The following is a 23,809-nucleotide window of genomic DNA, read 5'->3' as shown; positions in this document are numbered from 1 at the left end:
CATTGGTGTGTTGCAACGTTCAACTGTACTTTCTTTTACTAATAATGTAGGTCAGCTTTGTCGTTTCATAAGTTATTTGTAAGTGTAGATCCGTTGATAGAGTTGCTAACATTGCACGATTTCGCTTCTCGTTCTTGGACAGTAGTCATAGGTCCTCTATTTTTTAACCAATAATCTGTCCAACTCAGAAAATGCGACGGCGTTAAAATGATATATTTGAACCTCAAATCTTTTTTCATTTCAAAATGTGAATAAATTTGCCTCGTAACATAATTTTGGTGACCGAAGTCATCGGACATTTTATTTGATGATTAGTATTTTCTTCCCTTTCTCACTTTTCATTTTAGGCATATGAAGAGTTTTTGGATGTATTCAACATTGTATTATGTCGACAACAAGCTGAACTTCAGGTACATACACCTTTAAATGATTGTATAAGCTTATCATGTTTCTATAACCTTTTTACGGATTTGGTTGCGCATGGATAAATTGATGGCGAATTAAGTGATGGCGGTTGAAATTGTTCATCGTTGTCGGATAGTTTTGATAACCATCGACTGTTAACTAACATGGTGTTCCATTGATTCTATTTTAGTAAACTCCTACTGAGTGCTCACATCCCGTTTTTTTGAGATGAATAACCTAGCAATAAGTACTTAACATCAATGTAATCCTTGTTTACTGTTCGAAAGTTAGCAAGTTTTCACGTAATCCACCTTTACTGAATATTACACAAGTATGTGACATTCTAAAAAAAGTTTGACGTTACTATACGGTAATAATCAGTCCTCATTTAGATATAGGTTATAGTATTTTGTTTGTCGTGTATTGTTTTCTAATTCGTATTTTCCCCTAATCAACGAAGTATTCGGAAAAGAAAGTAAAAAAGCGGAAACCACTTCTCAAGAAGGTATGTTCGGCGTTGCATCTATTATTTGTCGTATCATCAAAGGATATTATGATGTAGTACCAGTGATGTTTATGCTTATCGTTGTACTTTAGTTAGTTGTATAATTATATTAATCTGTTCCCTTCCCGATAACTTATGAATAAAGAGTTGTGCGATTTATATTCAGATGTTACAGATGTTTAACTTGAGTTAGTAGTAATCCTGTGTACTTATAAATATAATTAGATGTATAAACATATTTCGTATTACTTGTTAATGTTGTGGTGTGTGTAATAATCCAGTTATTTTATGAAATAAGTGTTTTTGACAAGTATCTATTGATTACCATGACATGTTGATTTTATCTAAACACTTATTACAAGTAGAAATTTATTTAATTCATTGTCAGGTTTAATAATAAACATGTCTTAGGGTGTGGATCAAGTCTGAAAATACCAGTCATTGCACTAGGGTTGGTGAATTCAAAGTACAGCGTTGCTTAAAATCCTTTTCAGTAAGAAACTTCAAAATATACCTAGTACTTCATTTCTGACGGTTGTTTGATCGGAATCTAGTTGTTATCTAAACAGTGCATATTCTGACATTAACCGTTTAGTTAATTGAATATCTCAGGTGACATACCACGTAATTGGTCACAGTGATACAGGTGCATGTATTATTTATCTTCCGTACATCTTCAGTTTCGACATTATTTCATACTTCATATTCCCGTCATTTTTTCTTATCAAACCATATTTTTTTTACTATCATGAGCACCGCTACTATTTCAATGTTTGTCGTCCACTTTGAAAATCTAGTTTCACTGTGCTGGTATGATTTATGAACTAGTGTCGGTATTTGTCTATCGCAGGATCTGCGTTGTTTTTGGCGGACTGATTAACTTAAACTAACCAATAAATTCTAAAACCTTCATGTTTAAGGCTTATTATAAACCCAAAGTAACGGTTTATTTTTTACTTGAGAATCAGCGATGTTTTTGTTGATAGACTGTTGCTATTTAAACTTAAGGTCCCCTAAATCTAGGCTTCGTACCAGTCGACACCCATCATGTTTTTATTGTGTAACAGTTTAATTTAATTAATTTGGATATTATCTACACGTTATGATGCCCCAAAAGATACTGCTTGACATCAATGAATTAACCAGTTACTTTTAACATGTCTTGATTATAAAGATGCACATAGCCAAAGTGTATTAAGTGGAAATAACGAAGAAATATTACCGTACCTTACCTGGAACACCAATATATACATAAAGTTTCTAATATCCTGTAATTTGCTGGTATAATTTTTCACAGTAATAAAATGTGTTATAAAGTTATTAGAGGTATCATTTTTTTGATAACTGCATGATGTACAACACCAATGATTCGTGTATTCTCGTCAGATTTTCGGTAGCAAACAGCACGGAGGTAAAAAACCTATGGCGAGTTTTTTCGTTATTGTCGTTGTTATTATTCGTTGTCTTTTAAATATTCCTTTCCACGTGAACCTTTTTTCCCTCTTATTGTACTTTATACAACACCGAATAATTTTGTGCATAAAGTGATCCGATATTAAAAATATTGTTATGGTTATGCTCCTTTAACTTACAGAGTTGACGGTATTCCCTTATTATTTTCTGTCTTTTTTCAAACTAAACCGTCATCCGTAGTTTTTCATATTAAAATAAACAATTGAAATTTGTCAACTAATTTATGATTACAAACGTAATTTCAACTTTTATTATGGTGCATAAGCGTTTATGTACTTAAACCGTCAATATGATATAATTTAATGCAACCTTTTGGAGGATTGTCAGTAGAAATCATCATTTCATTTATTTGTGTGAGGGCTGTGATACTGCCCAGGTGCCCAAACCGAAGCAGGTGGTTTTCTAAGGGGGCCACACCCCGAGCCTTTCACCTAAAGGTCTAACCCACAAGGCGGTGGAGCATCGTGAGGAGATGCAGTCCCATGGTAGCCAGTGACCAACAATTGGTTCATACGCCATTTGTTCCCACAGGATACTGGAGTCCATGTCCACCATTGGTTTGGAATGAGGGTTTTCCAACTCCCCTGTGTGGACTTTCTGTGTCCACCAACCCGGTTCTTCTGGTTGTATATTTCAGTTCCCCCATCATTACTCTTCTTTTTTTCATTCTATTTTTTCTTTTATATATATGCATTTTACCCCTTTCTCATTGTTTTGTGTGGCGCGTATATATCTGGTGCCCTTTTGTACCAATATGTATGTGTTTAAATAATAATAACAATAATAATAATAATAATAATAATAATGACCTTTTGGAGGTATATTGTTATATAAGCTGTATGGTTTTATCTTGAAGCTTTCACTGGCTTGGTAACCAACGTTATCAGCTTATACTTCAAAATAAAGTGACCTACTCTAGACTGGTCAACCAAAGCCCCATGGAAAATTACTCACGGTGGCATGTTTCTTTTTTATGGCTCTTCATTTTTTTCATTGTTGATATTCAACATTGAGTTGATCAGTAGCTCGTTATTACGTGTATAATAAATGATCTTTTGAAAACTGATTATTAAAAATCCTTGGCATGCAACCGATGCAAATGATGTGTAATAATTCTTAATGATCAGCTGTTTTTCTTCCTTTCATATTTTCTTTGTTCATAACTTTACAGTTTAATGCCTCTAAACAGAAACACAGTCAAAAAGCCAATTCAAAGAGTGGTGGTGGTTGGTTTGGTTGGTTCTCACGTGGTTCTGCAGCTGGATCAGATGATATGGAAAGTTCGTCAGAAGGTGATTTAATGAAACGTTTAGAAACTGAAATGACATCAGAAGAGAAAGCACATTTATTTGCTGTTATTGATTATTCAGAGTCAGCTGCATCAGGTGTTTCTGGTTCTGCAATTAATTTTCCAATAAGTTATGTATCATCTTCTATTGCTGTCACTTTAAGACAGCTTAGTTTAGTACTTCTAGATGATAAATTAAGGTAAATATAATTTTCTCACTTTTTACAATCGATTCTGTATATGTTTTCCGTTTTAATATGTTATTTTATTAACCATGTAAGGTATAACTTTTCTATTAAAAAAAACTATGGTCTGAAGTGTTATTTTAAATATTCGCCTTAACTTTGGTTACTTAAGCAATGTCTAGTGAGTAATTTAGCTGTACTATCTCCGTTGGATACCTTTTGTATACGAATGATAGTTTCAAATTTCTAATTACGTGTTCATTTCATTAGTTAGCTTATCTGTCTTCTGGAATCTACTTGTTTAGTATATCATAATTGGTCTCATAAGCGAAATTATGGCCATCCTAGTTATCTCAGTACTTTTATCCGATTTGTTCACTCACTTTAATAACTATTACAAGTGAATATTCGTTTTTACAGTCAAACTAGTTTCTACGCAAAGTGAGAGGTTTTTATTGAGTCTTTTTTCGAAATATCTTTTTTTAATGAGATTTCATCCTAGTTTCCAATCAATTATAGGAGTATAAGATACTAGAATGAAGGAACATTGCTGATTTGAAAGTCATTTTAATCTAAATCATCAATATTATTATCAGTACATTTTATTTCGTAACATCTTTATAATAAATTGTTATATCCTAGTGAAGACTAAAGTACGGGTAACTTCCAAGATCTATTAATGGACCATTATTCTATATATATTCTTATTGTATAATTATCCAGTAACTAGATTATGTATATCTACATTCCTCTTAACATAATCTTCATTTTGACTTATAGATTATTATTATACGATTTACTGTTCCTAAATTATACTCAGTTTATTGATTACTGTCTCCCACGTTCACAGCCTCATTTGGCTTGATCTTGTACAAATATTTCCTATTTCATGGTGTGATGAAGTCTGCCTGTCCGGTATATAAACCGAGTATACTTGAAATAAATGATTCGCGTAGCAGAAGCTGCTATTGGTATTCTGGACTCAATTGGAAGAGCTAGGCGGATAAGGGACCAATAAAGACACTAGACTACTCATACCGGTCAAACGTCATTGGTTTGACATAGTGCTAAGATTGGATAAGTCATATTTCGTTTGATGGATAATTCACATGATAAAAAGCCGGGCATGAAATCACAAATTGGCGACGGCCTTTTTTTAAATTCATAACATAATTTCTTTGCTTTTTTGTATTCTTTTTCTCTCAGTGATCCTAATGTGCTGAAATTTTCCGTGAATAAACTCACTGCTGATGTTAAACAACGTGCAGGTGATCAAGCTTTGGCGTAAGTGACGTAAAACACATTAATATGGAGTGTGTTATCTGTTTGTAATGAAGTAACTTATTGATTACACTATGCTAGAAATTTGAAAAGCGGTATGACTAAAAGTAGCAAACTTAAGGTCCGAGGACGAATTCGTACTGCTGACTGTACAGAGATGTTACGGCTGTAAGGTGTTTCCCTCAGACAACCAGCATAACAGCGATGCTACATTCCCACAAATGAAGGGTGGAGTTAGGAAAGGTTGACCCTAAAAATGCACACCCCGCTTTATCCCACGGATATCCGTCTTTGTCGGTAAGGTTACAACAAGTACGGAGCTAACACGAAAACTACTCACAAAAAGATTATGTGTGACCGGCCTCAAGCAGTTGTCCCTTGGGCACTGCGGTCACGCTCTTAGGTCACCAAAACCCCCTCACCCAATTTTTTTCAGGTACCTCTGGAATAACCCTTCTACGGTGTAAGTAACCGGGAAGTGATGACCGCCTTCATACCTCTAACAGCATTCAAGACAGCTGGAAATTCGACACCTTAATTTTACATTCTGTTGTGTTGTGGTGTCCGAGATATGATACCGATACACAACGCCCTACGCGCTAACCACTCAATCTGACTACTTGGGCTAGAAAAGAATAGAAGGGAAAGTCTATTTGGCAACCGAACATAATGCCTAAATTCTCATTTATAAAATCAACCCACTTCGTAGCCAATGATATGTATTTGTCCTTAGATCGTTTCTAATTGTCATCAAGTGACCTCGTTTGGCCACTTCGGATTGGCTCTCTATATTACATTGCTAAATTAATGTTTATCTTTGTTTGATCTGAAGAACAAATAAATGTTTTTGTTGTTTTCAGTAATGCTTTAATTTGCTAGATTGAGATTTTATTTTAATATGAGAGTGGTTAGAGACGAGTGACTACAAAACTCAAAATCCGTCACAGTGATGCCGTTTCATTATGTGCGTTATCTCCCTTTAGATCTTGAGTTCCAGTTTTTCTTCGTACATAACCTTTTTTTTAAATTCCTCATTCTTTGATATTTGTCACTATTGTTGCTACTACTTTTATTTCAACTTGTTTACTATTCATCTGGTTAATTCTATCTCGTCTATTGTGGCATGGGAACTTTGGCTAAAGCAGTCTAACTGGTTCATATCAGTTAAGACACCATTAACGTTGTTGAATTGTGTCCATTGCCCCATTGCCATGTGGGAACTAGTGTCTTTTAGTTTTTTTTACGGTGTATTCGCATTATAGTAAAACTGTATCTAATCCGTAACTTAAGATTTTACACTGCCACTTCTATTTTAAATTAAAATAGTACAACTTAATTACAACCTAAAAGAAGGTTGTATATAAGTAAATGACTTCATATTTTAGTCTTTTTTATCTGTAATCCGATCTACCCATTCATACAGTTAATAGTGACAAAAGTTATTTGTCAATAGAGTAATTTAGTCTACCTTCAGACCAAAGAACATGTAAAGTAAGACAGGATAAACTGACTGTTCTACATTTACCATATGTGAAAATACAATCGATTTGTTAGTAATACAAGTAGCTATTATGTAAGTCGTTTATTATAAACCGTTTCATGTACTTGACTTTGAACCACACTTTTAAGTGCAACAGTGATATTACTCAACAGTCCGAATCAAATTATGTGGGGCAGGGTCTGAACCTGCGAGTTATTGGTTGAAAGCCTATTCTTCAGCAGCGGAACATAAGGTTCGTGTTTGCAGTAGAATTATTGGTATTCACCTCTTTATTTCGATGTTGAACTCTTTTCAAAATAGTGATTTGAGTGTATGATACTGCGTATGCTTTTAATTTGATCTTATATACATACTTATAAATCATACTTGCTTAATTTATCATTCCAGTGTTTCATTACGAATGGATAGTCTTGAAGCTTTAGGTGCTCAGCCAACATTAAAAGAATCCTATCTTGCTAAATCTTCAATCAAACCTGTACTGATAACAAGTCATGTAAATCAGTCACTATCCAATGGCAATAACCAAGCCGGTAATACATCAAAACGCAGTCACCTACTCTGTATTGATTTTGAAAAGAATCCTCTTGATCGCAAAGCTGATCAACGTATTTCAATTCAAGCTGATGCATTACAAATAGTTTACGATGCTGAAACTATCAATAAGATTGTTCATTTCTTTACTCCACCTAAAGATGTTTATCTTCAAGAGTAAGCTGTTTTATGTACCGAAAATCGTTAAATTCATCTGTACAACTCATGTTGTTTTTCATGACAATTAACGTAGATTAGGAATTATTTCCGGTTCCTTTAATACGCATACTTTTTAGTATAACTCGAGATTGAAAAAGTGTGCTCCACGCAGGTAAAGTGATAGTTTTATGGAGGATAGTGGCGTACTTCTGTTCAAGGAATTGACTATGTTGCTTAGAAAGTTTTAGGAAACTGTGTTCCAACATCATGAAATAAAGTGACTGTCATCCTCATATTTAAGAAAAGTCTATGTAACCTATGAAACAACTATCGTGGTCAGTCTGCTTTTGATAGAGTTCAAACTACTGGTTCTCACTGTACTCCGCAAATTGTACAAAATCTGTGAAAGATTGACTCGTTAGGAGCAGGATGGTTTTCGATCAGGTCATACATTTGTTGACCATATCTTCTGTATTGGTAATATTTATTTAAATAAATATGATAAATGAGTTATTCAATTCAGTAATCACCTGTGGTTCCAGATACACTAGGCTACCGGTCAGAATTATTTTACAGGAGTTAACAATATTACTCAGCCGCTGAAGGTTCAGCTACTGAACACTTATATGGGTCAATGGCAATTATTGACTGTTCAGCCCATAAACCACTTTTCAGGTGAACATATCAGTGGTTCATTTTTCTGCTTTATGTGGTCAGTATATTTGTCAAGTGATTACACTCCACACAATAACATTTGACTTTTTACTTAAAGAATACTTTCTAGATGGAATCTAAGAGGCCGTAGATTAACATAGCTCTTGTAACTGATATGTCATTATTACGTCACACAACCGACCAATAAGCCTAGATGACCTTTAGCAACCAATACACAGCAAGGAGTTGGAAGACTGATACTCTATTCCTGACGGTTAACCCAACACTAACTAGTCCCGAACGAAAAGGAAGAACGCAAGACCAATGTTCACCAGTCCAATATCATAATTATATTTCAGACATATATATATATATATATATATATATATATATATATATATATATATATATATATATACAAGGTCAGACCAATTGAGTAACGGTATTCACACAGAAAATGGAGTACTGGGCACACAAATAATTGGCCCTAGTTTATGAGTGGAAGATGCTATGGAAACAAATTATGGTCCAAATAAAAGCTTAGAATTAGGGCTTTCACCTTATGGTTAAACCATCCCTTACCACAGGAATCAATAGAGAATTCAGTCAGGTATATTAAGGGTTTATTGAAATATTCTCACTTTCCCTACTACTTTCCATCATATTTTCTTTCTCAAAACTTTATTTTATTAGGTTATCTAATACAGTGTTGTCATCTTTCGAAGAAGTTAAAGAAGTAACTACAAGTGGTCTAAGGCATCTAGCCACTAATCGATCTTATACAGATGTTCATATCGACATTAAACCAAGTTATTTTATTTTACCAGATTCTGGGATATACAGAAGGTGAATCTCAAGTTTACCTTTTACTTAATACTAATTTTTCCCCGACTCTATTTATAATTATATATATCAGTCAATAAGCCATACGGAACGTATATATATAATTCCTGGCTGTAGTTGATACTTTGAAATGGTGGTTGGGCTTGCCTACCGTGATAACACAGTCGAGGTATATAGTCTGGAATAATTATTCCTTTAGGTCCTACCGCGCCGTGCGAATCGGTTGGAGAACAGTAAGATTATAAGCATCAAATTTAGGTTCGGGGGTGAAATCGTATCGCTGACTGGTCAGCATTGTGACAGCAGTAAGGTGTTTCCCTCAGACAACCAGCATCTTCAGTGATTCTGCGTTTTCAGAACGGGAGGAAGGGGTCATAAAAAGTCAGGCCTAGAATTGTCATACTAATTTGTTCCGTTCATATACATATACATATACATATCATGAATATTATCAGAAGGGGGTTTTGTGGATATTGTAATAATTTTATATAGTTGAAATCATTAGTCAATTGAAGCTAGATCACCATGGAAAACCTGGAAGCACTGGACGGCCGTTTCATCCTATTATGCGACTCCTCAGTAGTGTGCATCCACGATCCAATCATGAATAACTATATTTACTGGATGGTTTCGTTTCTCGTTTTGTGTTCAGCTTCAAATCTTAAACAAATATTTCAGAATTATCAGCATCTTTTGCTGCATATAATCGAGTTTATTCGTCAGTAAAACCACTGAAACTTTATTAAGTGATTCATCAAGGGATTTTATGGCTCTGTGATTATTTCACATGTATTGCTATGTTTGAATTTGATAGTTGAAAAACACTTGTTTATTTTATTGAGATCACGAATCGATCTGAGTTAAAGAATCATTAAAAGCATGAAAGCGTTTCGTCTAAGTATAGGACTGCTCATCATTACGCATCTGCTACTGCCCAAATGGATGTCGAACTCAAAACCTTTGATCTCGCGCATGAGCACTTAAACTCTAGACCAATAAACCCTCATAGTATATAAGTCTAACTTTAATCAATCCTCGATATTGCACGACCATCTTCCATTTTCTTTGGTGAATAGTTTCCTTACACTTGAAATCTACTGGTCACCGCTTCCCCTGATTTGTGTTTATGTTTTTTAATGATTGAAGGGATTAGTTAACAGTTAATACAGTTACTAGTAAAGTCTTCTATTCACCTGATATTTGTTTTTCAATTTACCAATTTGTACGTAATTTTCAACTTTTACTATTCACAGTGATTGCCGTCTGTTGTTGGTAGATCTTGGAAGCTTTACAGTTAATTCAAGTCGCACATCAGTTCCACCAGTGTGTAAAACAGTACAAGATCAAGCTTCATCAAATGATGAAAATAAAAATGATTGTACAGGAAAAACTGATGCAAAAGAACCCATTTCGAATATTTCTGGTCAAGTGAAACATAAGTCTGGAAAGTTAACATTTGATGAATTAAAAGATGAGGCCTATGATAAATTTAACATTAATTTATCATCAGTTCAGGTTATAATGGTTAATGAAGGTAAGTTGTGTAGTGGGTTTTCCGGTTTTAATAAAGATTCAAGTAACAAGTAACATTCTGACTAGCAGAATAAGTTTGGTTTGTGGTTTAGTCAGTATAAATTACTTATATCATATGTAGTTTGATTTCTTAACCTTAGCAACAGCTACTATGAGTGGACCGTTGTAATTATCCTCTTAGATAATTCAACAAGTAAGATTTCGAAGATAAATATGGGAAGATGAAATGAGAAATCTATCGATCACCGAATCTCGTCACATCAAATTTGATTTCTATGGATGTAATAGAAGCTATTGAGCACTCGAATATTTTAATAATTGTACTTATATAGAAGTAGAAAAATCACGGATGGTTAAGATTGTAAGGAGCTAACTATCAAAGTTGTCTGAACAAGACTATCTTATGGTACAGTAGGGATTTGGAAAGCTCGCTTATACATGAAATGGAATACACGTGTCAGAACCCTATCTGCAGATGGTGGTTCACAGTCTCATCAACTAATCTTTAGCTAGTACTCTATGCCTAACTTCAATATTGTCCACTCGGTTATTTCGTGATACTCGACCAAGTATTAGCAACCTATGTATGCGTTTCACTTTCATAGACTATGTTTCACATCCTTAGATAAATACAAAAAGGGAGCTGTACAGTATTCATGCCTCTTTGTTGGTAAACAAAAATCTCGTCTACACCACAAGTGACACAAGCCACCAAAAATATTGGTACAAAGGGGCATAGAATACATATGCGCCACACAAGTCACTTGATTTGTGTGGGCTATGATGCTGCCCGGGTGCCCAAACTGAAGCAGGTGGTTTTCTTAGGGGGGCGCACCCAGAGCCTTCGACCTAAAGGTCTGGTCCACAAGGCAATGGAGGTGCAGTCCCATGGTAGCCGGTGACCAACAGTACGTTCATACTCCATTTGTTCCTTCAGGATCCTGAAGCCCATGTACACCATTGGTTTGGAGTCAGGATTTTTTCAACTCCCGTAGATGAACTCTCTGTACCCACCACCAACCCGGTTAAAGCGTCGGACTTTTGCAATTCGTCCTCTCAATTCCGTAATTAACAGCCTCACCACGAGAAGGTAGTGAGTAAGACTTCCCTGACAGTGACTGTGTACACGTGGCCATATGAGAGCATTTCGAGAGGGAGAGCTAACTCTCCCCACTGTCGACCGTACCAGGACATTTGGGGGCTAAAGGTAATTGTTTCAATGTTTAATCATACGTAATAAAATGCTATATGATACAATTTGTTTTAATAAATAATATAAATTTTATTTTTGTCTCCAAAAGATTTGTTATTATATATGTTTTTCTTTTTCAAAAAAATTGAGGCGATGATTGGAGAGCTTTACGGAAAATGAATAAATCATCAAATCATATATTAAAACCTTTAGCTTTGAGTTGTACACTAAAACGGTGTGTATTACGAAATGATGTTAATTTACCAAGGTAAATAATAATGACAATAATTGCTTAGAATTATCCATTTTCTGTCATTAATCATTATTTACAATTCACTTGTGTATTTATTCTTTTAGATGTCAGTTTTTTTTCGATTTATTGTTCAATTTAGATGATCTGAGAAGCTCTTAGATGTAAGGTAAACATGATTGTGGCTTCCTACCTTTTGTTTTGATTCTGTTGCAGTCAGTCAATCAGCTACAACGTAGGACCAGGCACATATATGCATCGGTCCAAGTTGCCATACCTCGTTAGCACAACAAGATGAACACAGGATTCATAGTGGTTAGTTTTGTGTTGGTAATATATAAAAGATAGGTTGTGCATAAGGATATAGTATAGGAAGGAGGAAAGTTATGAAGCAATTTTAATCTTAAGGTTTAAGGGAAGATAAAGAGTGTATACACCTACGCCATTGTGATCGATTCTGAGCCATGTCACCTAGAGTCTCCAACCATTGTTTACGATGGTCGCGCGGACTCCAACCAAGTAGTCTGTGAGGCCACACTGACTTTCCACTGGTTCATCTAATATTAATCATTTTTTCTGCCTTACAAAAAATATAATCATTGTGTGATACAAATGTTTCTCAACCATTTTCGAGGCAAGGTATGTGTTGCTCACTACAAATCTGTTTAGATTGTAGTATTAAATTTCACTCAGTATATACAGATGTATTTGTCATTATTGTTATTTATTATTTAAACACATAAATATCGGTACAAGGAAGCACCATATAAATATGCGCCGCAAAAATCTCATTCGATTTGTGTGAGGGTTGTGATACTGCCCAGAAGCCCAAACTGAAGCAGATGGTTTTCTTAGGGGCCCACACCCCGAGCCTTTCACCTAAAGGTTTAACCCACAAGGCAGTGGAGCATCGTGAGGAGATATAGTCCCATGGTAGCCGGTGACCGACGATTAGTTCATACGTCGTTTGTTCCCTCAGGATACTGGAGCCAGCACATGTGCGTCATTGGTTTGGAATGAGGGTTTTCCAACTCCCCTGTGTGGACTTTCTGTGTCCACCAATCCGGTTAAAGCGACGGACATTCGCTTTTCGTCCTCTTAATTTCGTCAAGAACAGCCCCGTCACGAGGAGGCAGTGAGTAGGACTTCCCTGGGAGTGGTTGTATGCATGTGGCCATATAAGAGCATTTGAAGAGGGAGAGCGGACTCTCCCCACTCTCGGCCGTACCAGGGCATTTGGGGGCATGTATTTGTCAGATAATGGGTTGTGCTTATTCTTTCAAGATTGTTTCCACTTGTTAACTTTTTATACTTCAGTAGATGGAACCGAGTTTATATGATTGATCTGTTGTCTAAAGTCAAGTGTTTTGAATAATAACATTATCAATTGTTTGTTTAAATCCACTATCTAGAATAGTTCAGCTCCGACTATTCGTTATTAAATAGTTACAACAATTTTAAATAACACATAATTAGTCCTTAAAGACTCAAAGAAAAACATCTGCTATCACACTTCCTTTTATTTACCTGCTTACGTCTTTTACTACTAGTAGGGCATAGGCCACCGACCAGGATTCTCCGACCAACTCTGCCTGGGCTCCTTTCCAGTTGTTCTCATGTGCTGTTTATTATTTTGGTGTGCACCTCAAGTCTCCGGCGCGATGTTTTCTTTGGTTTGCCTCATTTCGTTTTCTCAGGATTCTAAGTTAGGGTCTGCCTCGTAGTGCAGTTCGATGATTTCCGCAATGTATGTCTTATCCACCTTCGTCACCTTTTTCTGATTTTTTCTTCAGCTGGGATTTATTTTGTTCTTTGCCACAGTAGGTTGTTGCTGATGGTATTCGGCTAACGGATCTGAAGTATCTAGCGTGGACAATTGTTTATAAATACTTGTACCTTCTTGACCATGGTTGTAGTAGTTCTCTACGTTTCAGCTCTGTACAGTAGGACTGTGTTGACGTTCGTATTGAGGATTCTAACTTTGATATTGGTTGACAGTTGTTTGAGTTTCATATGTTCTTCAGTTGTCGAAATGCTGCCATTGCTTTTACTTACCATTACATAGATACACATTTTCCAAATCATATTTACCATAATTAGATGAAAAATTTCGTTGCAATTATTATTCTTATTCTCAACCGTTGAGTATTTAGCTGTTAGCGTTCATCCATATTAATCGCGGATGTAAACTTATACTATTTTGATTGCTTACCATTGTTTGCGGTATAACAGTTTCCACCCTTTGTTTGCATTTCCTAACTGTATTAATGTAAATGTTGACAGTTTTTACCAACATTCATGTGCAGCTGACTTTCCTTAACTGCTGTCATTTAAAGGATATTAGTTCAAAGAGAACTCGATAATTGTTTGATTTTAGCTTGATTCTTTATAACACTATACACTGACCATTTTACACACAGTTGATTGTAAGTCCTTTAAATCTCCACAAATTTAAATCGGTAACGTACATTTGTACAAGGAGCAACTTTTACTCTGTTTGAATAGATAAATTTACTTATTTATTTGAACACATAAATATTGGTACAAGGGGGCACCAGATATATATATGTGCCACACTTATTTAAAAGAATGAGATAGATAAATACTTTACTGTTACTTATTACACATAAATAACAAACTCCTCTTTTCATTAATTATATTTCACATGTAAACCATAATGATATATTAACTTCATTTTAGTAGATAACACAGTTAGTGCTGATCAAGTTACTGAACCACAAGCAATAAGACGTCCACAACCAATGGATAATGAAACAGCTGTCATATCACGAAGTTCTTGTTAGAAGCTGTTACCAGTGGAGCTAATCGGTGTCGGGTTTGAGGTAGTTATCCACTGAAGACAATAGATGTTCGCTCATTCTTGTGGGTTGATTGAATTTAGACATTAACACCATTAGACGCGGAATCAGTGGTCTAGAGTTTAGATGTTCGCGTGCAGAACCAAAGGTTCTTGGTTCGATTCCCGCGTGCAAAGTCGTGAATGCGCGCACTGCTGAGTAATCTCGTACTAGAACGAAACAACCGCCCATTGCTTCCATGTTTCCAACGGTGGCCTAACTGAAATCGGTTCACAGTTTCAGTAAAACTAACATACAACTTATGTCATTATTACGAATTTCTTCACACGAATTATTTTCATACTGATGCTTGTTATTTTTATATTTTGTTTGTAATTTAAAAAAACTTCATTTTTAGAGTTATTGTTGATGGTTGTTTACCGGTATTCAGCGTAGATTTCACAGATGCAGTTTTAAAATCATTATATGAATTAATTGTAAATGTTCCATTTCCAGAAGCAGATAAAAGTCTTACTACACCTGCAAATCCTGATGAATTATTAAAAGTAAGCTTATTAAAATGTTCATATGGTTTTAGTTAAAATATCCTCATCTGGTATATCATGTTATATTTTTCACTGATAGCTTAGTATGTTTATCGATATTATTACATATCAAGATCGATTAAGGTGGATGGAACTTGCGATGCTCATGCTCAAATACCGCCCAATTTGATGTCTAACACTGGAGTAGAAGTAAAGTGTATAGGATTGGCCAAATCAAGACGTGGCGCTAGCGCATGAAATCATTGATTGCTGGTCTGTAGTATGTTTTAGATATAGTCTTCTTTGCTGAAGTACCTACAATAACCGTGATCAGTGATTAGAGACGTTGGTAGACATAGTTCAGATTCGGTTACAGCACTGCTAATTCACATTCACTCTTTATATTGCTGCAGGATTTAAGTTTCAGTATCCTTTCAACATGCGCAACTGTCCGTTCTGTTTTATCGATCCATATTTGAGTGTTTAACGTCTTTCACTGTCGTTGTTACTGCCATCATTCAAACTTGTGTTTGTTCACCTTGTTGATTTCACTTTGTCCTGCTAATTTGGGATGTTAACGTAAGTTAACGCATATTTGTGTCAGACTGTACGTTGACTATGATTGATTGACTAACTGACTGACAGATCAAGAAAGTTATAAATATTTATTGACATACTATATTATTTCTTTCTTACTCGAATGTTATTCATGACATACTTTGCGTGAAAACTCAATATTTGCTGCTTATAATTCTGTTGAAAGTTGTCGCTAGTCATGTATCTAAAAAAAAATATAGTCTACTGTTAGTTTTAAAATAAATCTTGAATTTGGATCGACTATACTCAATAGAGTAATCCATCATAAATCCTGCTTGGACGTTGAAGATATTCGTATCCATCTGCACTAGTTGTGTTGTGCTTTTCCCCCTCCTTTAATTCTGTTGTCCATCATAGACAAATACCATTATTTATACAAATAAATGACAAGGCTGACAACTATTCTTTAAGTAACCAACTCACCTGTAATCCATCTTTTGATAGATGTCGAATTGAAATATATTCATTCCAGGTCTCTTGAATTGGCTTCTGTTGACTGATTTACTGGTGAGGTTCAGATATATAATTCAGACTAAAATTCTCAGTCATTTTTTTGTTTTTTTGAATACCATATTGCCTTTATGTTGTAGTAAATTGATTTTGTTACCAATTTGTACCAAGGTATTTTACATGTGTAAACTTAACTAATTTCAAATCAAGTGTCATGGAGAGTTACGTATGTTTTACATAAAATTACTTAAGTCTATTATTGAATTGTGCTTCGTTTTATCACATGATAATCTACAATGATAATGCTGTATTCTGTTACTTTCTTCTCCCACTCCCACCTCACGAAATAAATAACAACTCAGGATGTTGTAGTTTTGCCTAATTCAATAATCCCTGGATCTGTACTAGCCACCAGAGATCTGCTTAAAGTTACACGTCAACTTAATCGAAACGATAGTGATTCTACTTTGAGCAGTTGGGTGTCAGATACTGTAGATGATGATTTACATGAAGAAAGTGAACATGATCGAATTAGTCAACAATCAAAACTAGAAAATGATACTACTAATGTGAATGATGATCTTCACGGTAGTCAGCTTATAGATAAAAACAAATCTAAGGTAAGTTGTAGTATTTATTACAGTTGATTATTTCAATTCTCCTTAACAATTTCTCTGATACTGCATATTCAAGTGTTATTATTATTATTATTTATTTAAACACACAAATATTGGTACAAGGAAGCACCAAATAGATATGGGCCGCACAAATCTCATTTGATTTGTGTGACGGCTGTGATACTGTCCAGGTGCCCAAACCGAAGCAGGTGGTTTTCTTAGGGGGTCACATCCGGAGCCTTTGACCTAAAGGTCTGATCCACAAGGCGATGGAGCAACGTAAGGAGATGTAGTCCCATGGTAGACAGTGACCAACAATTGGTTGATACGCCATTTGTTCCCTCAGGATACTGGAGCTCATGTAACCATTGGATTGTAATCAGGGTTTTCAACCCCCCCCCTAGGTGAACTTTCCGAGTCCACCAATCCGGCTAAGGCGCCGGACATTCGCTTTTCGTCCTCTCAATTTCGTGAACAACACCCCCGCCACGAGAAGGCAGTAAATAGGACTTCCCTGTCAGAGGCTATATATGCGTGGCCATGTGAGAGCATTTGGATAAGGAGAGCGGACTCTCCCCACTTACGGCCGTACCAGGGCATTTGGGGACAGGACATGTAATTACTGGTCAGTTTCAGTTGATTTATTCTATCACATAACTGTTATCCAATATCATCATTAGGTAGGTGTTGTCTTGAGATAGTTTATCTAAAGACTACTAAAATATTCCAAAATCTCATACCATTAGCGTATAATTCTCCCTCACACACACACACACACACACAATAGTTACATCAATTTCAAAGTCCATCAATATTAGTGAATTTATTCCAACTATTGCTCTCTTCTATAATCTGTACACTTCTGTAATAAACTTAATAGAATACAATATAATTATTATATTATACTAGACTGTTTACTTAGATTAAGTATTTTGTATTTGTGCATTATCCATTTCAAATACTCTTATATACACAATAGACATTTTCTATTATTCATAATGAATAATTCTAACATTACACATGTATTATTTTACATTTCCATTTTATTATAAATTAAAACAAAAACTATTTAGGCTATACGTCAACGTGATCAAGCTAATTTACGTCGTAAACGAGCCAAATTAATTGATTTAAAATTAGATTTTGTTATACGCAAAGTAAGTGTTACATATAAATGTTAGTAACTAATTTATTGATACCCCCCCCCCTCTTGTTATTTTATGTATGAAATTTTTGTTGTTGTTGTCAAGAGACTTATGTTTTGTGTATGTACTCACTGTCTGTTTAAAGTCGTTTTTTATTCTCTTCATTTCAATACTTGTTTTCGTCGCAGTTATTCTTTTATTTAAAAAAACGATCATTTATTCCATTAAATATTAACTAAGAGATCGTTATTAGGGGTGTTTTTTGTGGAGATTTTTAGTAATTTTTTATATATATGGTTGGAATCATGAGTCAATTTTGCATTTGAACCGAGAGAAAGAAAGAGAGAGAGGAAAAACATCGTAAACATTTTTACAGTATGCACATATGCCAATTAGAAACTGACCAGTTGCAGTCCTAAAAAATCAATGGAAAGATTCAAACAAACAATACTAAGTGAATTTAAACTTCACCCCATTGCACAAGCAAGTGGCTATCAGGACTCAGTGGCCGAGTGGATAACGCAATGGCGTTTGAAGCGAAAGGTACTGGATTCGAGTCCCAGAGTGAACATCAACTCTGAGATGCAGGCAAATCCAGCTGACGAGTCCCAAATAGGAAGAAGTGGCGCGCGTCTTGGATTCCACTGTTACCCACTATCGATCTTTGCTTACCATGCTTGTGAATTTAGGCTATATCGAGGCAATACGCACAGTATGCACGTATGCCAATTAGAGACTGACTAGTTGCAGTCCTAAAACATCAATGGGAAGATTCAAACAAACAATACTGAGTGAATTCTTACATTGTTCCTGAAAACATTCGGAAAACTGTGTTTTCTAAACATCTTCGCTAAACAGAAGTATGTCAACTATGTACTTTATGTTTATAAGAAAAACTTTAAGTAGCACTAATAGAAGTACGTAAGATTGTATGACTTATACATTATGAGAGCATTACTACAACATAAGTTAATAATTGTGGTAAGTAAACAACTTGAACAGATACACGTTCATTCCAAATAGTATCTTTTCTTTATTTGGCTGATGGAATTTCTAATCACTATGTTTTATCATGCTACAGAAAGAAAAGTTTTTTTGTGATAATTCATTTTGTCCTTTACCGTTGAGATTATTCTATTAAAAAAAACATGTGAAAGCAAACTGCTAACAAAGATACTCTACCTATTGTTTGGTTATAACAAAATATTGTATATCTGTAGTTCATTGTTCATTGGATAGTGACCTCCAATGTCATATATGTAAATACATCTCAATCGTACAGGTGGCCAGTCCACGGCTTTAATAACTGGGTGGTAGTTTTTCTTATCGTGAAGCTGGGTGATATGTAATCGAATCCACCAGGGAGCATCAGTTCCCTCAAGATTACAGGTACATCTTATCAGTGAGTGCCAAATAGCATAAAACCTTGGATCAGGGTCTCCTGTCAACTACTTCCAACCACCACCTTACACGTAAGAATGTTGTATATATGTCTGAATGTATAATCGACCGACTAAATTGACATTTAGTTTGAGCGAATGGTCAGTTTACTGACTTGATACACCCAAAATATAGTTCTAGTGATAAACTATGACTTGTGGTGTTCAACCGTATCAGGTGTCAGGTACATATCACTGATAACAGTTTACGACGGTCGCTCAATGAATGAAGATAGGACTGCAAACTAAGGGTTGACAGCTCAGTGGTTTAAATCTTTAACTACTGTTGCGAAGCTTAAAGGTCCTGGGTTCAGGCTCTGGTGGAGTTATGACTGCTCACCGATGGAGAGTCCTATATTAAGACGAAACAACTGTCCAATGCTTCCTGGTTCTCAATAAATATTTAACTAAGGTTAGTCTGTAACGTAAAACTACGAAATCCAGCTATCTCTTCCCTTACTACAAAAGATCTACAGTGAGTGTATGTCAGAAGACGGGACAACTGATCGTTAAAGAGTTATTATTTTCTAGTAAAATGACACACAAACCAAATCGTTAACATTAAAGTAAACACAATTTAAAAAAAACATGTAAAACAAAGTCTTGGTCGGATTCAGGTTTCACTGACAACTTATCATCAGCGAATGAGATCGAGATCTAATTGTATCAAGCTTACTTTTTATCCCCCTCGTAATATAATTAAAATATGCATTTCCAATCAAATATATCGTCATATATTAGAATTACTATTTCTGTTTCATTATAGTCACTAAAAAAATGAATACAATTAAGATAAATATTTATTGGCTATCTTCTCATATCTTTTATATAAAAGGTTGAAATTCAGGTACTGGAACGTCAATTAAACTCGCAAAATAAAAATATTGAAGATCATTTAATTTTGTCTTTCAACATTCATGAAGTTGGTACCAGTTTAATTAAACGTCGTTGGACACAAGAAATTCAGGTATATTATTTTGGTTAGTAATTTTTTTATGTTTTGACTAGGGTATTTCATGATGTAGAGATGGAACAGCTCAAAGTCCACATATGTACACTATTTTTCATTTGACCCTCTATGCTGCTTTCTATATGAGTCAATCAGCCTTAGTGAACAGATTTTATTATTTTGATTAGGGTTGGAACTTGTGGACCGATGCATTCCGACTTAATGGCATGAAAGTATCATGTAGACTGTAAAAATGAAGTATGCGGTTTTAATCCCATGTGAAATCATAGACATTCTTTGACTAGAGGTATGGAACTACAAAATAGGAACAGTCGTTGAAAGTTTTTTAATTTTTTGAGATTCTGTTGCTGATATTATTTGATGCTAGAAACTATCTCATCGATGTATTGTGTTTAAAATATGATACTAATTAACTACCGTACAATTGACTTATTTGCCAGTTACCGATTTGCATACTAGGCTTCGAGCCACATTGTAAGTGTAAGAACCTAAAGATTGACCAAACTTATATAGGTGGAGCAGAGTTTGAACCTGCGAATCGGTCGGTGAAAGTCAGTCAAATGCCCTAACCACTTAGCCACCACTAATAAGAACAATGTAGCTCGCTTAGTGTAGATTTATCCACTGGACTTAGACTCATGCAATGTTTTTATGAAGAGGGCTGGTGATATCACCTATCTAAACAAACCCAAATAAGGGTATCGTGGTGTTAATTTGTGATTTACTGGTTAAAATCTGAGTGCGTGAACTCCTAGAATGTACTGGGCAGGTGATTGAGTTTAATAAAAAAGTAGTTGATTTTTTTGACAAAATAATTTAGTATACTTATGCTTATGGATTCATGAATGCCTATTTAATCCAGTCATGTGTTGGGATGTGACATATATTGTATGGATTATGAATGGGCAATATGTCCGTCAATGGAGGTAAATTACTTATAGTAAAACACTCAGTAGAAAAGCAGATATGCATGTCATATATATGAAAAATTCGCATGGACAAAGGGGGTGTGCAGTTTAAAATATTACTGATTAAATAGCATCGATCAGTAAAAATAAACGTACTTCGCCCTGAATTGCCACAGTACGGTAGCATAATGAGATGAAACTGTTATATCTTGTGCCCGCCTGTTGGAGAGCAGTCAATTATCGACCGGACCAATGACACACGAAACCCGTACGAGCAGTCTAGAGCACTTGTCGGTCCTACTTTCTGTCTAGCCCAGCCAGTTAAGTCCAGAACACCAATAACTGCCTCTGCAATATGAATCGTTTATTTCAAGCATACTGGGTTTATCTACCAAACAGACAGACCACATCGTAACATAAATAGGAAAACAACATTTGTACAAGATTGAGCCAAATGTGGCTGTGAGTAAAGGAGATAGTAATTGATAAACTGAGCATAACTCAAGAACGGTAAATCGTATAATAATCGTCTATGGGTCAAAATAAAGCTTATAATAAGAGTGACGCGAATATGAATAGTTTAGTTAGTTAACAATTATACAATAAAATATGCATATTGTATTGGTCCATAAACGGATCCCAAAGTTACCATTCCCTATTCTTATCGGGACATAACAGAAACAAACTAGATACACAGAGCAAACGAGTTGAAATAATAGTAAGGTGTATGATTTTTAAGAATGAGATTATTCTTAAACATATAATCCCTTTAATGTTATACATTTAATACTTCATTCTGATTGAAGACATCCTCCCAGTTAACTGCCTGGATATCTACCAAGTAGTAGGTGAATTGATGAAGAGTTTCTTCTTTCTGAAAAATAAACAAATGAGAACTCATAAATATCAATACCAAGTTTGGACTTGATAATTTCAAATGAATTGAGCATTTAGTAGAAGGTTAATAATAAATATATTTTTGTGATATCTCAATAAGTAGAAAATTGTATTTCTGACGTTTCGTGACTTATTGTAAGTCACCTCATCAGAGTAAATAAATCACCGCAATAAACTAAACATATGTTTAAACAATAAAAAGGAAACAATCCAGAATATTTTCAGTAGAATCAAAATCATAAAAGGTCTGAACACGTCGAGTTATTCTTGATCAAGGTGGTTTTGTATGACATATCACTACTAATTTGTGCGTCAGAAAGTGGGTATGAAAAATGCAACCACCTGTAGTCTGAAGTAGCGGGGTTAAGGTTGAATATGTGCGTTAGAACTGAACTTATCGTCAGTATCATGTTTTTTTAAAATCTAAATATCAACTTATCTTAACTTCAACCCATATAGGATGTGAGACAGTTGTCTATTGCAGGCAATGGATTAGGGTTGCACAATATTAGCAACTGGTTGAAGTCAGACATTAATGCTGTTGGATACCAGCTCAGTGGTTCATAGGTTAAGCGTTCGTGCGTGAAACTGCAGGTCCTGGGTTCGATTCCTACATTCGGAGTTATGAATGAGAACCACTGAGGTATTCTGTACTAAGATGAAACGGCTCTATTCAGGCCTCCGATGGTGGTTCTATAACCTTTATGAATCCTCTATGATAATAATTATATTGATATTTGTTTGTCAAAACATTTTTGTCATGTCACCAATTGTCTTTTTCTTCATAAATTTAACCTTTTAGGCTCATATTGGCACTTTATCAGTTGCTATTCCACAGTTTACTCATCGAGAAACATATGAACCAGTCTATTTAGCACGTACACAGCGTCATGAAGAAACAGGTCATCATTTATTAGCAGTTCAATTAATCATCGCAGAGAAAAATGCTCCTGATTTTGATACATACTATCAAAATACACGTCATCGTTTACAATGTGATTTCAAAGTGCTGGATGTAAGTAACCACACACACACACACTGCATGAATGTAGTGCAATATAAAGCATATCATCTTATATCATTATCGAATTCAAATATCATAATTCATTGATGTTATTATCCATCGTATAACTTATTTTCATGATATCCTATAGTGTTGGTTCAGTGTTTAGAGCGTCTAACTTTAGAGCCATTAATTCATAGGTTTGACCCACGCTTTACCTACTTTGGTGGGGGTGATTCGGTAGTATCAGTAGCATTTTCACACTTGCAGTGTAGTTCAGAGGCCAAGTACGTGAATCTCAATGTGATAAATAAGTGAATAGAAATGTGAATTTTGTCGTCGCCTGACGACCGTCTTCATCTTAATAATAGAAAATAAAAAAAAACTCGTTTATCAAGTACAAGCTTATATATTTGGCTCTCGTGTGTAATACAACCAGTGACACTACTTCACAGCCATTCCAACAACAGTAGGCGAATAGGGATTCGAGAGTGAAATTTAATGTTTAAACATTGGAAATAGAAGGTCAAACGTGGGCAAATAGACTTAGAATAATCATCACATAACATTGAAGCCATTACGTAATAAGAAGTGTATAAATATTTAGATAGTGAAGAATACAAACGGAAAGAGGCGGAAA

The 23,809-nt window shown here is 35.1% G+C and overlaps 1 protein-coding gene across 1 annotated transcript in view; it reads left to right on the top strand.

Moving 5' to 3' along the window:
* Positions 1 to 23,809, top strand: part of Smp_021170 (VPS13C protein, putative (fragment)) — a gene marked incomplete at both ends in the record, with an annotated part of 125,584 nt that overhangs the window by 3,142 nt on the left and 98,633 nt on the right. Inside the window, 12 exons of the mRNA XM_018796326.1 lie at positions 348 to 410; positions 3,573 to 3,871; positions 5,063 to 5,140; positions 7,026 to 7,346; positions 8,676 to 8,828; positions 10,079 to 10,359; positions 11,701 to 11,818; positions 15,017 to 15,164; positions 16,553 to 16,810; positions 17,881 to 17,964; positions 20,227 to 20,358; positions 22,969 to 23,181. Coding sequence (XP_018650550.1) covers positions 348 to 410; positions 3,573 to 3,871; positions 5,063 to 5,140; positions 7,026 to 7,346; positions 8,676 to 8,828; positions 10,079 to 10,359; positions 11,701 to 11,818; positions 15,017 to 15,164; positions 16,553 to 16,810; positions 17,881 to 17,964; positions 20,227 to 20,358; positions 22,969 to 23,181 — 2,148 coding nt within the window. The remainder of the gene's footprint in view (positions 1 to 347; positions 411 to 3,572; positions 3,872 to 5,062; positions 5,141 to 7,025; positions 7,347 to 8,675; positions 8,829 to 10,078; positions 10,360 to 11,700; positions 11,819 to 15,016; positions 15,165 to 16,552; positions 16,811 to 17,880; positions 17,965 to 20,226; positions 20,359 to 22,968; positions 23,182 to 23,809) is intronic.

The sequence above is a fragment of the Schistosoma mansoni genome, chromosome 2 (assembly GCF_000237925.1).
Source record: "Schistosoma mansoni strain Puerto Rico chromosome 2, complete genome".
Classification (NCBI taxonomy): Eukaryota; Metazoa; Platyhelminthes; class Trematoda; order Strigeidida; family Schistosomatidae; genus Schistosoma; species Schistosoma mansoni.
Note: the sequence above shows the minus strand (reverse complement) of the source record. Positions and strands in the feature narration are given on the sequence as shown.